Genomic DNA, 16,706 nt, shown 5'->3' on the forward strand with positions numbered 1-16,706 from the left:
TGTTAAACCGAGGCCCCATCTGCCCTCTTCGGTGGATGTAAAAGATCCCATGGCACGATTTTGAAGAGCAGGAGGAGTTCTCCCCAGTGTGGCCAATATTTAGCCCTCAACCAACATGACTATATATATTTTTTTTAATATTATCTGGTCATTGTCACATTGCTGTTTGTGGGACTTTGCTGTGAGCAAATTAGCTGTTGCGTTTCCCTACATTACAACAGTTCAAAAGTACTTCATTGGCCGTAAAGCACTTTGGGATATCCTGAGGATGTGAAAGGCATTATATAAATGCAAGTCTTTATTGAATATCTGTAAAAAGGGACCAGAAACAGAAATCAATTGTGTGTAGGGTGGGGGCGGAAAAATGAGAGATTTTAATCCTTTACAGACACTAGTCAATCTCCTGTGGCATTGGAGAGTCAAGATCCGTATAAAGACAAAAGACTTGGATTTATATAGTGCCTTTCACGGCCACCAGATGTCTCGGAGAGTTTTACAGTCAATCAAGTACTTTTTAAAGTGTAGTCACTCTGTTGTAATGTAGGAAACGCGGCAGCCAATTTGTGCACAAGCAAGCTCACCAGCAGCAATGTGATGATGACCACATAATCTGTTTTTTGTTATGTTGGTTGAGGGATAAATATTGGCCAGGACACCAGGGATAACTCCCCTGCTCTTCTTCGAAATAATGCCACTTGAAAGCAGACAGGACCTCAGTTTAACGTCTCATCCGAAAGTATAGAGTGCTCCAACATTTTATCTGGATGTTCCCAAAGAACAGGCACAACCTCTGCCTCTTCGGAACCCTCTCTCTAATCAGATCCAGTCCTTCCAGCTGAGCATTTATTCTATCCCACATCAAAATACTGTTCCGACAATCCAGGTAAGATTATCAGAAATAACTTGAAGATTCTTACTGTGGCCTTTTTAAAAAAAAATTTGCCGATGTATTTGATATGTTCCAATCCATGGGGACAGTACCCAATTCCAATGAATTCTACAAATTCCTTCAGTGATTTCCATAGCTATTTCGTGGTGGCCAATAACATATTTCGACTACTAACTTCCTTTTCTATCTTCCACATCCACCCAACGAGACAATGCCCAGTCTCTTCCTCTCGGCAACCCATAAATCTTCCATGACAAAGTGCAATTTGCTTCTCCTTGTTTCCTACCTGGCGCGCACACAGCTCTGCAACTGGTCACAGCTCATCCTCTTCCTTTAACTAGGCTTCAGTAACTCCGATTATATCGATTAGCTCACTAATTACCATTGCTACAAAATCAGGCCATTTTATATTTACACTCCCGGCATGCACCTCAGTTCATTCATTGTGCTCCTTGCTGAATTCACCTGACTCGTAGAATTACACAGAATGTACAGCACAGAAACAGGCCATTCGGCCCAACTGGTCCGTGCCAGTGTTTATTCTCCACACGAGCCTCCTCCCACCTCTCTTCATCTCACCCTATCAGCATATCCTTCTACTCCTTTCTGTGTTTATCTAGCTTCCCCTCAAGTACATCTGTGCTATTCGCCTCAACTTGTGGCAGCGAGTTCCACATTCTCATCACTCTCTGGGTAAAGACGTTTCTCTCTCAGTTTTGGGGCCATATCAATTCCTAACAATTGATCCATGCTGTTATGCTTGATCACCATGCTTCTCTAGCATGAATTCTTCAATTAGCATCAGCAGAAAACGAAATAAACTGGTTGAGGTGCGAACCCAGCTCCACATGGAGAGAAACAGAAAACTGATTTAAAAAGCCTAATATATTTCTGTAAAAACTAGACTAACTCATTCCAGGAACACTAAGCATTGTATTGTATCTTTATTTTAAGAAAATATATATATGAATATATATATAACCTATGTAAAAAGAAATAATATAGTTGGGGGAGGGGGAAAAGGAGACTCTTAAACCAGCATAAATAGAATAAGTTAGGTCACATTTATTCAGATTGATATTCACTGTAAAGCTTTCTGTAAAAGTTCTAGCTCCTTTCTTTGGGGTTTGGTAACCTTAGTGCAGCCATAATCTTCCAGTTGTAGGGGAATGTACTTTTCCAAGAGGCGCAGGCCCTGCCCAGCAGGGCTGCTGTGGAGCCTGGTCCATGACGGGTTAGATTCCCCTTTATATCCAAAGAAAGCAATACTCTCTGCAAAAGAATAAAGAGAACAGTGTCACGCGGGCAGCATACAAACATGAATAGTTCCCTGTATAGTTCTGAGAAAATACTGTAAATGTTAAGTAATTAAAGCAGAGAATTTTGATAGAACACCAATCAACCAACTAAACTTGGAAAAATAAACCTGATACTTTTGTTTTTTGGGAAATTGGGTTTGGCTCATTTGATTTGTTTTACTAAATGTGCATGCCTGAAGCAAAGCAGGAGTCGATTCATTTCTTAAGCACGAGTTGCAGCTCTTAAAAACTTTGCAAGTGTGCATGATGTCTTATACACGAGTCAAAGAACTGTAAATTACTACAGGTTGAGCGTCCGAAATCCGGAAACCTCTGGACAGAGGCCGTTCCGGATTCCGGGTATTTACGGATTTTGGAATGTTTGCCTGGGTCAAGGTAGGTGGGGTCTGGCAGCCAAGGTAAGGGAGGGGGGGGGTGTGCGAGGTCGAGCCACCGGGGGCAAAGTCGGGCCGGGCCAGGGAGAGGTCGGGGTGAGCGAAGTCGGGCCGGGCCAGGGAGAGGTCGGGGTGAGTGAAGTCGGGCCGGGCCAGGCCAGGGAGAGGTCGGGGTGAGTGAAGTCGGGCCGGGCCAGGCCAGGGAGAGGTCGGGGTGAGTGAAGTCGGGCCGGGCCAGGGAGAGGTCGGGGTGAGTGAAGTCGGGCCGGGCCGGGCCAGGGAGAGGTCGGGGTGAGTGAAGTCGGGCCGGGCCAGGGAGAGGTCGGGGTGAGTGAAGTCGGGCCGGGCCAGGGAGAGGTCGGGGTGAGCGAAGTCGGGCCGGTGGGGGGGGGGGGGGCCCGGATTTCAGAACATTTTCCAGTTTTCAGATGACCCCACCACGGATCGGCCCGGATTTCGGAACATTCGGAATTTTGGAACTCCGGATTTCGGGGACACAACCTGTACTATATGCAATCGAATAGAGTCACATGTAGAATCAAAAACCAAGGAAGCCTATCTATATATTCATAAATCTTGCAACTAAAATACTGAGTATATGTGTACAAGGTTCAAATTGTGGACATTTACAAAAGAGGAAAGGAGAGAAGACGTAGAAAAATATGAGAAGTATGAGAGATTAGAGGGGTTTCGATAAGAGTAAATAATAAGAACCTGTTTGCACTGGCGGGAGGCCGGTAATCAGAGGACACAGTTTTAAGGTAATTTGCAAAAGAACCTGAGGGGGAGTGGAGGATGATTTTTTTATATGCAGCGAGTTGTTGTGATCTGGAATGCACTGCCTGAAAGGGCGGTGGAAGCAGATTCAATAGTAACTTTCAAAAGGGAACTGGATATATACTTGAAAGGGAAAAACATTGCAGGGCGATGGGGAAAGAGCAGGGGTTGTGGGACTAATTGGATAGCTCTGCCAAAGAGCCAGCACAGGCAGGATGGGCCAAATTACCTTCTTTGGTTGCTGTATGATTCTAATGAGAGATTGGAAATGTAGGGACAGTATTAAGAGAACCGATTGCAGCAGTGGTCTTAAAAAGGAACAAACTAGGTTAGCAGAACTGTGCCCCAGATTACCCATGTGCAATACCATGAGAAATCTGATAGATTTATAAATTAATTCTAGTGCAGTTAGTGCTGCTCAAGACCACAGGATGTTAATGACAGACAGTGGGGAGTGTATACATGGCAGTAATTTCATTAAAAGGATTTAAAATTGCATCAAAAATCAGATCATCAGACCTCAAGTGGTTCATATCTGCCATTTGAATCCTTGGATGAAATTACAGGCTGGAAATTGCTCCAATATATCTCAGTCATGTAACTTGAGGAGTTCATTCGGGTTTTATTGCTAAGAGCAGCTGCCTGAGATACATCACTGACTTTTATCACTTGTTTTCAGGGATTGACACATTCGGCCCAGACACATATTTCCCACTTGAAATTTGTGTGTGATTAAAATTGTGAGATTATATTAATATACATTCTGTTTCCCACTTTGATTGTCAAGTATTCACTCATACCATCACAAAATTAATGGCATTTGTCCTTTCATAAGCCTTGAAATCCTCGAATGCCATTTAGCACTCAGTTTACAATGGTGTTATGCTAATCACCAATGCTGTACATTCAAAGTAGAATTAGGATGTGTGCTGAACTATTTAATATAACTGAATTTTTAATACGTTCTATTACCAACACCTTGTGCGCCAGCCAACATACTGCAGTGTTCTTCAGAAACATTAAAAGCTCCTTTGCCACAGGCTCTCCTGTGGCAATTAAAACTGAGATGAGGAGGAACTTTTTCTTCTCAGAGGATGGTTGTAAATCTATGGTGTCTGAAAGAGTCAGTGTTCCATATTTTTATGGAGTGTGTCAGGTTGCAGCCCCTGTTCCAATATTTAAAGGGGCTGCTCCTCAAATTCTGGATGCACTTCAGTCCCACACTCCTGATCTTTGGGCACCCTGTGCAGAGGGGAGCGGGTAGGTCGGAAGGTCTCCTCATGGGACTGCTCCTGGACATGGCCAAGGTGGCCATTAACCGGTCCAGGCAGCGGGCAGTTGAGGAGGTCGTTCAGCCCGACTGCCTGCTTCTCTTCCGCGGTTATGTTCAAGCCAGGGTGTCCCTGGAAATGGAGCACACGGTGTCCACCGGTACGCTCGCGGCATTCCGTGAGAGGTGGATGCCGGAGGGACTGGAGTGCATCAGTACCCGCGGCAACCAAATTTTAATTTGATTTAAGTTTACGGTAAAAAGTTAATTTGTTTATTTGTCGAGGGCACTAAACCTGACAAATAAATAAATTAACTTTTAATAAGGGGGCACTTGATTTGTGGTTTCAACTTAAAATAGTTGTAAATCTATGGAATTCTCTGCCCCAGAGAGCTGTGGAGGCTGGGTCATTGAATATATTTAAGGCGGAGATAAACAGATTTTTGAGCAATAAGGGAATAAAGGGTTATGGGCAGGGAAGTGGAGCTGAGCCCATGATCATTTCAGCTATGATCTTATTAAATGGCAGAGCAGGCCTTGAGGGGCCAGGTGGCCTACTCCTGATCCTATTTCTTATGTTCTTATGCAATGCTCGGGAAAAGAGGAAGAGATTGAGGTTGGACACCACACTGAGTTGGGTATAAGCCGTAGCTCAGTGGGTAGCATTTTCGCCTCAGTCAGAAGGTTGAAACTTCTGTGCTGCACTGTCGGAGGTGCCATCTTTCAAATGGGATATTAAACCAATTAAATTAAATTAAATGGGACATTATGCCCTCTCAGGTGGAGGTAAAAGATCCCACAGACACTAATTCAAAGAAGAGCAGGGTTGTTCTCTGCAGTGTCAAGGAAAATATTTTATCCCTCAACCTACATCATGAAAACAGAGATTATCTGATCATTATCACATTGCTGCTTGTGGGAGCTTGCTGTGTGCAAAATTGGCTGCTGCGTTTTCTACATCATCAGCAGTAGAGGCGATCCCTCGAGCGAGGATGACTTGCTTCCACAAGAGTTCACAGATGTTTCAATGAAGGACCCAATGTTCCAGTCCTGAACTCCAATTGAGGGGGTGGAAGATGCCTGTGTGTGGATCTTTTTAACGTGTGGTGACCGTTGCACATCAGCCACCACACGGGCTTGACAGAGCTAGGCCTTTATCCTGGCAAGTGTTAACCAGGGCAACTGGAGACTTGCTCTGCTTCACGGACCTAGTGCGCACACATATCTGTGTGGGCAGGCCCGTGCTGCCTCTGGGCCCCGTACCCTCATTCACCGCTCCTCTGCCACAAACATTCGCCGCACCTCCGCTACGATCCTTACATCTGCATTTCCTACATTACAACGGTAATTACATTTTCATTGGCTATAAAATGCTTTGGGATGTCCTGAGGTCGTGAAAGAAGGTATAGAAATGTAAACCTGTTTAGTGTTAGGAAGAGAATTCTTTCATGTAGTTTTGAATAACAATATACCAAGGTTACCAGTACAAAAGCAAAACACTGCAGATGCTGGAAATTGGAAATAAAAACCAAGTGCTGGAGGTACTCAGCAGGTCAGGCAGCATCTGTGGAGAGAGTTAACTCTGTTTCTCTACTACAAATGCTGGCTGACCTGCTGAGCATTTCCAAATTTCTGTTTTTATACCAAAGTTACCACCTCATTTCAGGATGGCGTGGTACAAACTAAGCTCACTCTGTTTATCTAATTAGGGCTGCTCCCGGAGGATTCAATGAACCCAGTATTCCTGTTTCAAGCGAGTGTAAGCTCCAATCACAAAACCTGAGGTCCAGGAAATCTATCCCACTGTAAATAACATTACTGTGGGAAATTTCCATTCCACTCATGGGCATTTTGTTGGGTTTTGTTTTAATTAAAATTGTGATTTCATCAAAATGCAGAAAGAAAAAAATGTACAATTGATAAAACTCAACAGTAGATTAGCTTAGTTGTAACTAATAAGAGAATAGTGTAACTCGCCAAGGCTTCTTCGGCAGCACCTCCCAATCCCACAACCTCCACCACCTAGAAGGACAAGGGCAGCAGGTGCATGGGAATACCACCACCTCCAAGTCACACACGATCCTGACTTGGAAATATATCGCTGTTCCTTCATCGTCGCTGGGTCAAAATCCTGGAACTCCCTCCCTAACAGCACTGTGGGAGTACCTTCAGACTGCAACAGTTCTAGAAGGCGGTTCACCACCACCATCTCCAGGACAACTAGGAATGGGCAATAAATGCTTGCCTTGCCAGCGATGCCCACATCCTGTGAATATATATATACACACTATACATTGGCATGCTACTTATAAAGGTATATAAAGTTACAGAAGGACTAAAGACACATACCTTTTTTGTGAAGCTGTGCGGGTTTTGCCGTGCCCAGTGCTACCAGCTTTTCAGAAATGGCGTCAACGTCCCCACTAATTGTGTCTTTTGAACCCAGTAAAATAATGGATCTGGAAAAGGAAACAACTCTCTTGCTGACAAATGCAAAGCTATGTGATGCTCAACAACATCGGAACAGAAGGCCATTCAGCCCCTTGAGCCTGTTCCACCCTTCAATTAGATCGCAGCTGATCTGTATCTTATCTCCATCTACCCGCCTTAATTCCGTAACCCTTAATACCCTTTGCCTAACCAAAATCTATCAATCTCAGTTTTGACATTTTCCAATTTTCCAGCCTCAACAGCTTTTTGGGGAGAGAGTTCCAGATCTCCACGACCCTTTGTGATAAGAAATGATTCCTGACATCACCCCTGAATGGCCTAGTTCTATTTTCAAGGTTATGCTCCCTTGTTCTGGACCTTCCCACCAGAAGAAATAGTTTCTCTCCATCTACCCCATCAACTCCAACAGCTTTTTTTTTGGGGGGGGGGGGGGGTGGCGCGGGAGAGAAAGAGTTCCAGATTTCCACCGTCCTGTGTGAAGATGTGCTTCCTGACCACCTCAACTGGTATTAATGAGATTAAACCACGTATCTTATTTGCCTGATAGAAACAGGAATCATGAAACATAAGAACATAAATTGGAGCAGTAGTAGGCCGTACGGCCCCTCAAGCATGCACCACCATTCAATAAGATCATGGCTGATCTTTTACTTCAACTCTACTTTCCCACCCTATGTCCATATCCCTCAATTCCTTTAGAGTCCAAAAATCCATCGATCTTAGTCTTGAATATACTCAACGATTGAGCATCCACAGCCCTCCGAGGTAGAAAATTCCAAAGATTCACAACCCTCTGAGTGAAGAAATTCCTCCTTATCTCAGTCCTAAGTGGCTGACCCTTTATCCTGAGACTATGGCTCCTAGTTCTAGACACTCCATAAAAGGTTACAGTGAATAAAGTTATGGAGCCATAGGAATAACCAAAATGGCTCTCATGATTGTAACCATTGCTATAGGAAACTATATTCTTTTCTAGCTGTTTTCGCCTTTGTTTTTGTCAATATTCCTCTTACTCAATATTCTTGTAAAGGAAAAATTATGGGGAAGGAGCAGGGGCAGTGGGAATAATTGGATAGCTCTTTCAAAGAGCCTGCACAGGCACAATGGGTCAAATGGCCTTTCTTCTCATTGATACCAGCTGTGTAGTTCAGGAAGCACTTCTTCGCACAAAGGGTAGTGGAAATCTGGAACACTCTGTGGCTCAGTGGGTAGAACTCTTGCCTCTGAGTCAGGAGGTTGTGGGTTCAAGTCCCACTTCATAGACTTGAGGACAAAAATCCAGGCTGACACTCCCAGTGCAATACAAAGGGAATGCTGCACTGTTGGAGGTGCCGTCTTTCAGACGAGATGTTAAACTGAGGTCCCTTTTGCGCTCTCAGGTAGACGTAAAAGATCCCATGGCACTATTTCGAAGAAGAGCAGGGAGTTCATCCCGGTATCCTGGGCTAATGTTTATCCCTCAACCAACTTTACTAAAACAAATTATTTGGACATTATTGCATTGCTGTTTGCGGGATCTTGCTGTGTGCAAATTGGCTGTCGCATTTCCTACATTACAACAGCGACTACACGCCAAAAGTACATAATTGGCTGTAAAGTGCTTTGGGATGTCCTGAGGTTGTGAAAGACACTCTATTTTTCTTTTCTTCTGTGCACTATAATTCTATACGAGTCCCTGCTCCCTATTTCTGTACTTTCTTTTCACCTAACTTGGGGTCAAATCTCGTCCAGACTGATGAGATGAATCTCTCCTCTGTCTGCTCACTGTAATGGTCTAATTTGACACGAGTTTGGGCAATTTCAATCCAGCTCCCGCTGGACATGGGCCCACAGCACAAAATAGTCCTTAATTTAGTATGAGTGGGCAATCTCACTCAAAGACTGGTGCGGGAAGTGAAAATAACTTTCACACTGCTGTAGCAACCTCTTCTGAGGGTGGGTCTGCAGCACACTGTTAAGCAACAACAACAACTTGCTTTTATGTAATGCCTTTAACATAGTAAAACATCCCACAGGCTCTTCACAGCAGCAATTATCTAACAAAATTTGATATCGAGACACATTAGGAGAGGTGACCAAAACTTGGTTGAAGAGGTAGGTTTTAAGGAACGCCTTAAAGGAGGAGAAAGAGGCAAAGAGTTACAAAGCAACACACAAGCATTGCAATTGTGGCTGCTGAGTTTCCATTGCTTTCTAGACTTTACAAGTGTCCCTTGGGGATCCCAGATTACTTGTGCTGCTCCTCCCAATGTTGCAGACAAATCTACTGACTGCACTGCCCCAGAAAGGATGTTTGCTGCAACATCGGGAGTCAAGAGCTAGTACAACAACAACTTTAACGTAGTAAAACATCCCAAGGAGCTTCACAGAAGCGTTACAAAATTCGACACCGAACCACATAAGACGATAGTTTGGTCAAAGAGGTAGATTTTAAGGAGTGTCTTAAAGGGGAAGAGAGAGGTAGAGAGGCGGAAAGGTTTAGCGATGGAATTCCAGCGCTTCGGGTCTCGACAGCTGAATGCATGGCCGTCAGTGGTGGAGTGATGCACATCGGGGATGCACAAGATGCCAGAATTCGAGGAGTGCAGATATGTCAGAGGCAAGAGTAATGGGAGTTTTACCCTGCATCTGGCTGTGTTATATTTGACCTGGGAGTGCTCGAAAAGAGAAGAGTTTGATTACCTATGGAAAGATCCTTCACTTTGAGCACAAAAATAAGCCTCATAATCCCATCAGGAAGTGAGGCATTTCACAGAAGCACCCTGTACTGCCAGAAGGATGTCGATACGATAGAGAAGGTACAGCGGCGACTCACTGGGATGCTGCTGGTACCAGGAAACACCAATACAAGAAAGACTTGAAAAGTTGGGTCGGCTTTGGGGCGGTTTGATAGAGCTGTTTATTATAATGAAGCAAGGAAACACAGCAGATAGAAACTTATCCTTGGGTTCACATTCCCCCAGGCCTCGCCCCTCACTATCTCTGTAATCTCCTCCAGCCTACAACCCACCGGTATCTCTGCACTCCTCTAATTCTAAGCTCGTGCACATCGCCAATTTTAATTGCTTCACCACTGATGCCTTCAGCTCCCAAGGCCCCAAGCTCTGGAGTTCCCTCCTTAACCACTCCACTTCTCTACCACGGACTTCCTCTTTAAGACGTTCCTTAAAACCTCTCTCTTTGACCAAGCTTTTATTGTCCTAATATCTCGTTATGTGGGCTTGGTGTCAAATTTTGTTTGATAACGTTCCTGTGAAGCTCCTTGGGATTTTTTAACTACATTAAAGGCACTATATAAATGCAAGTTGTTGTTGTCTAGATTGAGGGACCATAGAAAACCGATTAACTGCAAGAGATTTAGGACAGAAACCCCTGCTAGAAATGAGTTTCTGTGCAAATTTGGGAGTCAACCCTGTGATTTGCACATTAATGTGCATGAACATAAGAACATAAGAACATAAGAATTAGGAACAGGAGTAGGCCATCTAGCCCCTCGAGCCTGCTCCACCATTCAACAAGATCATGGCTGATCTGGCCGTGGACTCAGCTCCACTTACCCGCCTGCTCCCCATAACCCTTAATTCCCTTATTGGTTAAAAATCTATCTATCTGTGACTTGAATACATTCAATGAGCTAGCCTCAACTGCTTCCTTGGGCAGAGAATTCCACAGATTCACAACCCTCTGGGAGAAGAAATTCCTTCTCAACTCGGTTTTAAATTGGCTCCCCCGTATTTTGAGGCTGTGCCCCCTAGTTCTAGTCTCCCCGACAAGTGGAAACAACCTCTCCGCCTCTATCTTGTCTATCCCTTTCATTATTTTAAATGTTTCTATAAGATCAACCCTCATCCTTCTGAACTCCAACGAGTAAAGACCCAGTCTACTCAATCTATCATCATAAGGTAACCCCCTCATTTCCGGAATCAGCCTAGTGAATCGTCTCTGTACCCCCTCCAAAGCTAGTATATCCTTCCTTAAGTAAGGTGACCAAAACTGCACGCAGTACTCCAGGTGCGGCCTCACCAATACCCTATACAGTTGCAGAAGGACCACCCTGCTTTTGTACTCCATCCCTCTCGCAATGAAGGCCAACATTCCATTTGCCTTCCTGATTACCTGTTGCACCTGCAAACTAACTTTTTGGGATTCATGTACGAGGATCCAAAAAGAGTTTCATGCACGAGGACCCCCAGGTCCCTCTGCACTGCAGCATGTTGTAATTTCTCCCCATTCAAATAATATTCCCTTTCACTGTTTTTTTTCCCAAGGTGTCACACTTTCCGACATTGTATTCCATCTGCCAAACCTTAGCACATTCGCTTAACCTATCTAAATCTCTTTGCAGCCTCTCTGTGTCCTCTACACAACCCGCTTTCCCACTAATCTTTGTGTCATCTGTAAATGTTGTTACACTACATTCTGTCCCCTCTACCAGGTCATCGATGTATATTGTAAACAGTTGTGGTCCCAGCACCGATCCCTGTGGCACACCACTAACCACCGATTTCCAACCTGAAAAGGACCCATTTATCCCGACTCTCTGCTTTCTGTTAGCCAGCCAATTCTTGATCCATGCGAATACATTTCCTCTGACTCCGCGTACCTTTATCTTCTGCAGTAACCTTTTGTGTGGCACCTTATCGAATGCCTTTTGGAAATCTAAATACACCACATCCATCGGTCTATCTCTATCCACCATGCTCGTTATATCCTTAAAGAATTCCAGTAAATTAGTTAAACATGATTTCCCCTTCATGAATCCATGTTGCGTCTGCTTGATTGTACTATTCCTATCTAGATGTCCCGCTATTTCTTCCTTAATGATAGTTTCAAGCATTTTCCCCACTACAGATGTTAAACTAACCGGCCTATAGTTACCTGCCTTTTGTCTGCCCCCTTTTTTAAACAGAGGTGTTACATTAGCTGCTTTCCAATCCGCTGGTACCTCCCCACCACGCAAAATTGGTCCTGTCGCGTCATCAGTCACACCCAAGAGGCAGTGTGCCAGTCACAAAGGAGGAGGGAAGTCTGCTGGTGGGTATTCAGCAGATTTGGCAGATACTTAGCGGAGTTTCAAAAAGTGAAAAATTAGATCAGTTCCCACATCATCATCTCCCGCCTTCATGAGCACTCAAAAAACATTAAGAAGATAATATATATTTTTGAACAGCAGGCAGAGGGTAGGGTATTGTGCAGCATGGCTGGTCTATTGATGATATCACATCAATGCTGTAAGTAGCCCTATACTCATGATGGAAGGAATTAGGATGGGATGGGACAGGACGGGGGAATTAGAGTAACACTAATTAATGACTGGAAATACTCAGCAAGTCAGACAGCATCTGGAGTGAGAAACAAAGTTAATGTTTCAGGTCAATGACTTTTCGTCAGTACTGAAAAAAGTTAGAGATGTAACAGGTTTTAAGCAAGTACAGAGGCTGGGAATGGAGGGGAAGGTAGGGAAGAACAAAAGAGACGGTCTGTGAATGGCTGGACGGCCGGGAGAGAGTAAATGATGGTGCAAGGCAAATGGAGATGGTAATGGGACAAGTTAAGAAACAAAAGATGGGTCTAGATAGGGTGTAAATGGGAATGGCCGAATCATCAACAGCTGCCACCTGAAAAAATGGGGGCAGAGATTATGATCTGAAATTGTGGAACTCAATGTTGAGTCCTGAAAGCTGTAAAGTGTCTAATCATAAGTGAGGTGCTGTTCCTAGAGCTGACGTTGAGCTCCATTGAAACAGTGTAGGAAGCTGAGGAGCAAGAGGTCAGAGTGGAGTGGGGTGGAGAATTAAAATGGCAGGCGAGTCACAGAAACATGTTGTCGAATGCAAAGTAGGCGTAACTAAATGTTGCCTCTTGCCTGTACAGCTCTGAGATTGTGCACTGCTTTCTCCTCTTGTTCTATTTCCAAGTAAAACCCATGACCTCCACCACCTAGGTGGTCAAGGGCAGCAGGCACATGGGAACACCACCACCTCCAAGTTCCCCTCCAAGTCTCACACACCATCCCAACTTGGAAATATATCGCTCATTTCTTCATCGTCGCTGGGTCAAAATCCTGGAACTCCCTCCCTAAAAGCACTGTGGGAGTACCTTCACCACACAGACTGCAGCGGTTCAAGAAGGCGCTCATCATTACCTTCAAGGGGTAACTAGGGATGGGCAATAAATACTGGTCTTGCCAGCGATGCCCACATCCCATGAATTAAAGAAAAATAAATCCTGTCCAGTTCCCCATTCTAAAGAAAATAAGTGCAAAGTCACTTTGCCCTACCTTTGAGAAATTCCAGTGTTCAGGTATTTGGCCATGATTGCATCAGCTTTGGTAAACGATCTATTTTTGGTAACCATTCCACTGCAAGCATCAACCGTCACCATGAAAAATCCCTTTTGAAACGGGAACTTAATGCCATTCACCTAAAAAGAAACATGTTGTCATTACGTGGGAGGTAGATGTGAAGAGATGTACGTTAGCATTTCTCAAAGTTTTTATTGTTCTGTAACAAATGTAAGAGACCGTTCTGGTCTTCTTGCGTGTACACAAATGTAACTGGACCCACACACTTCTTACAGCCAAGATGTGGCCAAGTGACCTCAGACTCCAACTAATGCCACTCTTGAACTGGACATCAGGAGACATGCAACAGTATCCCAGCTACAGATCACTGATCTTCCCTCCCTCCCTGTGGCATGATGGCTATCCACTTTGCCATATGGCCGACAGCAGGATCTCAAATCAATGGGAGCAATTCAAAATCTGTTTCCCAGAATAGTTCTTATTCTCTGTGCCTTCATAGTGCCAATCTATTCTAAACCCCACCATCGCTATCACTGCATTGATAACATATTAGATGAAATTATTAGGAACAGTAGGAGGCCATTCTGTCCCTCTAGCCTGTTCCACCATTCAATTAGATCATAGCTGGACTGTATCTCAACTCCATCTACCGATCTTGCTCCCGAACCCTTAATACCCCTTGTCGAACAAAAATCTATATCTCAGCGTTGAAAATTTCACAGTGATGTTCAGTAAAACAGGGGCAGTTCAATATGTACTGACCCCTGGTGGACCGGAAAAATGAGAGACCTGCGCACTGTTGGAACCATCCTGAACCTGGCAAAGGAGTAATAAAAGATCATCATCATCAGGAGGCCATTCAGCCCATCAAGTTTGCGCTGGCTCTTTCGAAGAGCAATCCAGTTAGTCCCACTCCCCCATTCTTCCCCCATATCCCTGCAATTTTTTCCCCTTCAAGTATTTATCCAATTCCCTTTTGAAGGCTGCTATTGAATCTGCTCCACCACCCTTTCAGACAGTGCTTTCCAAATCCTAACCACTCTGCATGAAAAGGTTTTTCCGTATCTCCTCTCGTGTTCTTTTGCCAATGGCCTTAAATCTGTCTCGTCTGGTTATCAACTCTTCAGCGACTGGAAACAGTTTTTCTTTATTTGCTCTATCTAAACCCTTCATGATTTTAAACACCTCTATCAAATCCCTTCTTAGCGTCTCTGCTCCAAGGAGAACACTTATTACCCCACCTTATACACAAACTCAACTGGTTATTTTGGTCACACTTAAAATTAATAGCTAGTTTATATTATACCACTTCTGTTTGCCTTGCTTTTCCATTTTCTCTTGTTATATTGCGGGGCCCCAACATAAAACAACTATGCTTGCAAGTGCTGTTTAAACGATGCAATGTAAACTTTAATTTATGACCACTGACTCTCCCTCTTGGTTGGGGTAAAGTCCCCAAGACAGAGTATTTAAAAAAATGCCATGGGGGTAGATTGCCCTCTTACTTGCACTTGTTATATCAAAATCGGCTGAACCAACTCCAAAAATCAGGGAGTTTTAAACGCAAGTGAGTTACGCCCAAAACCACTTACGCTCGTTTTTCCACGATCTGTTATGCTGGTTAAAGATTCCATTTATCTGGAACAGGCCCCGTCCACAAAACTGGTCCCGCCCCCAAACGACACTGCGATTCCACTGATTGTGCTGGTTCGGGAAGACTCTTCAAATTGTGTTCAGTTTTACACAGGCACTAATGGGCACGTTTTAAAAGTTGTTTCATATCAAAAAATATTTAATTTACTGAGAAACTGACTAGTGTACATTAATGAAATAAGAAATGGGCCAGCATAGTTTTTTTTAAAGTCATTTTCAGTGATTTAAAATCGGGTTACTCACAGGTGGTGGACTGAGCACTCTTATTAAAACGGCTTATTTTTTGCTGATAAACCCATTTTCAGTTGTATTAATAAAACAGTACCAGGCCATCACTCTGAAATACATCACAGAATACTTTTTAATTGAAAGAAAGGGAACAGAAACAATGATGTTCTATGACGCTGCCCGATTGCGCTGGTTCATGGAAGATTATACATTTGTGATTATGCAAATGAATTTTAGCGGAAGCTTGAACTGTAATATAAGCAACAACATTTCAAGTGTGCTTTGGTTGCTATTTCCCCGATTGAACCCACAGAGGAACCTCTACCCCCATATCTTTAGCACAGAAAGGATAATGCTTCACACTGCCTCTGATGTTGGGTCTACTGCTGGCAGTGCTAAACTTCCAGTGGGTTCAATTTCAGGCGTGTGCTGTGAAGAACTAATTCACTGGAGTGGGTAGAATAGCTTCTAACATTACCAATATCTGATGGGCCAGAAGGCACTAATTGCATCAGCTGAAAACTAATTCACTGTTTAGGAACACACGATCAGTCATACTGACAGCCCCAACATGCCTACGCTCAATAGCAAGCCAGGTTAGAATGACAGAAAGTCACATCACAGAGTATGCCGATATTGAAAGATGCACAAATGGACACACGCGTGCACAGAGACACACACACGCGCACATAGACAGACACATACACAGACACTCACACATGAACGCGTGCATGCACAGACACTCACGCGCACAGAGACACACACATGCAGAAACATGCACAGACACACACGCATACATACATGCACAGAGACACACACAAGCACACATACATGCACAGAGACACACACAAGCAGAGACACACACATCTTGATTAGGAATCCTTTATCAAGCTTCAGCGCCATGCTGGGAGCAATCTGTGCATCTCTCTTCGCTTGGCAACACAGATTTACATCATAAAATGATGGGATTGTCACTACAATTGGAAAAAACCAGCATGCTGACAATTATTAGTCTGTACATCTAGAAACAGTGCCCACCATAAGCTGCGAGAAACCAGGAAACCAAACACAGCAACCCAAATTCTTTAAATCAATAAGTTATAAATTTCATTCTTTAGTCTGACAAGAAACTAATTAAAAAAGACTTTGCATCTGTTTCAGGGTCAAAAGAACACATTAAAGTAGCAAGAAAAGATCACTCAGCCCATGTTAAGGTCCTTTAAAAGGAAGCACCCATCGTCTGTCAATATGTAGGTCAGTTTTAATGACAGGACTTCCATTTTCATACCAGCTTCAGAAACCATTACTCACAGAATAATACCAGAGAGAATTTCACAGGGTGTGTTCTAAATTCTTGCACACCTGCATATTCTTTCCTGCTCATCGCCATCGTACACTTTCTTTGAATTACATGCTGCGTCACATGATCTTTTACGACCAC

At 43.8% G+C, this 16,706-nt stretch overlaps 1 protein-coding gene across 3 annotated transcripts in view; it reads right to left on the reverse strand.

Annotated features, from left to right (window-relative positions):
* Positions 1-1,934: 1,934 nt before the first annotated feature.
* cemip2 (cell migration inducing hyaluronidase 2) overlaps positions 1,935-16,706 on the reverse strand; it is a 166,173-nt gene continuing 151,401 nt past the window's right edge. For 2 of the 3 annotated variants that reach the window (XM_070887505.1, XM_070887497.1), the window contains exons 22-24: positions 13,361-13,503; positions 6,979-7,088; positions 1,935-2,161 (exon numbers count right to left, since the gene is read on the reverse strand). In XM_070887505.1, the coding sequence (XP_070743606.1) occupies positions 1,971-2,161; positions 6,979-7,088; positions 13,361-13,503 (444 nt within the window). In that variant the 3' untranslated portion in view covers positions 1,935-1,970. Of the gene's footprint in view, positions 2,162-6,978; positions 7,089-13,360; positions 13,504-16,706 lie in introns of those variants that run through there. The other variant, XM_070887515.1, reaches the window with a different exon arrangement.

Source organism: Pristiophorus japonicus, chromosome 1 (genome assembly GCF_044704955.1).
Source record: "Pristiophorus japonicus isolate sPriJap1 chromosome 1, sPriJap1.hap1, whole genome shotgun sequence".
Classification (NCBI taxonomy): Eukaryota; Metazoa; Chordata; class Chondrichthyes; family Pristiophoridae; genus Pristiophorus; species Pristiophorus japonicus.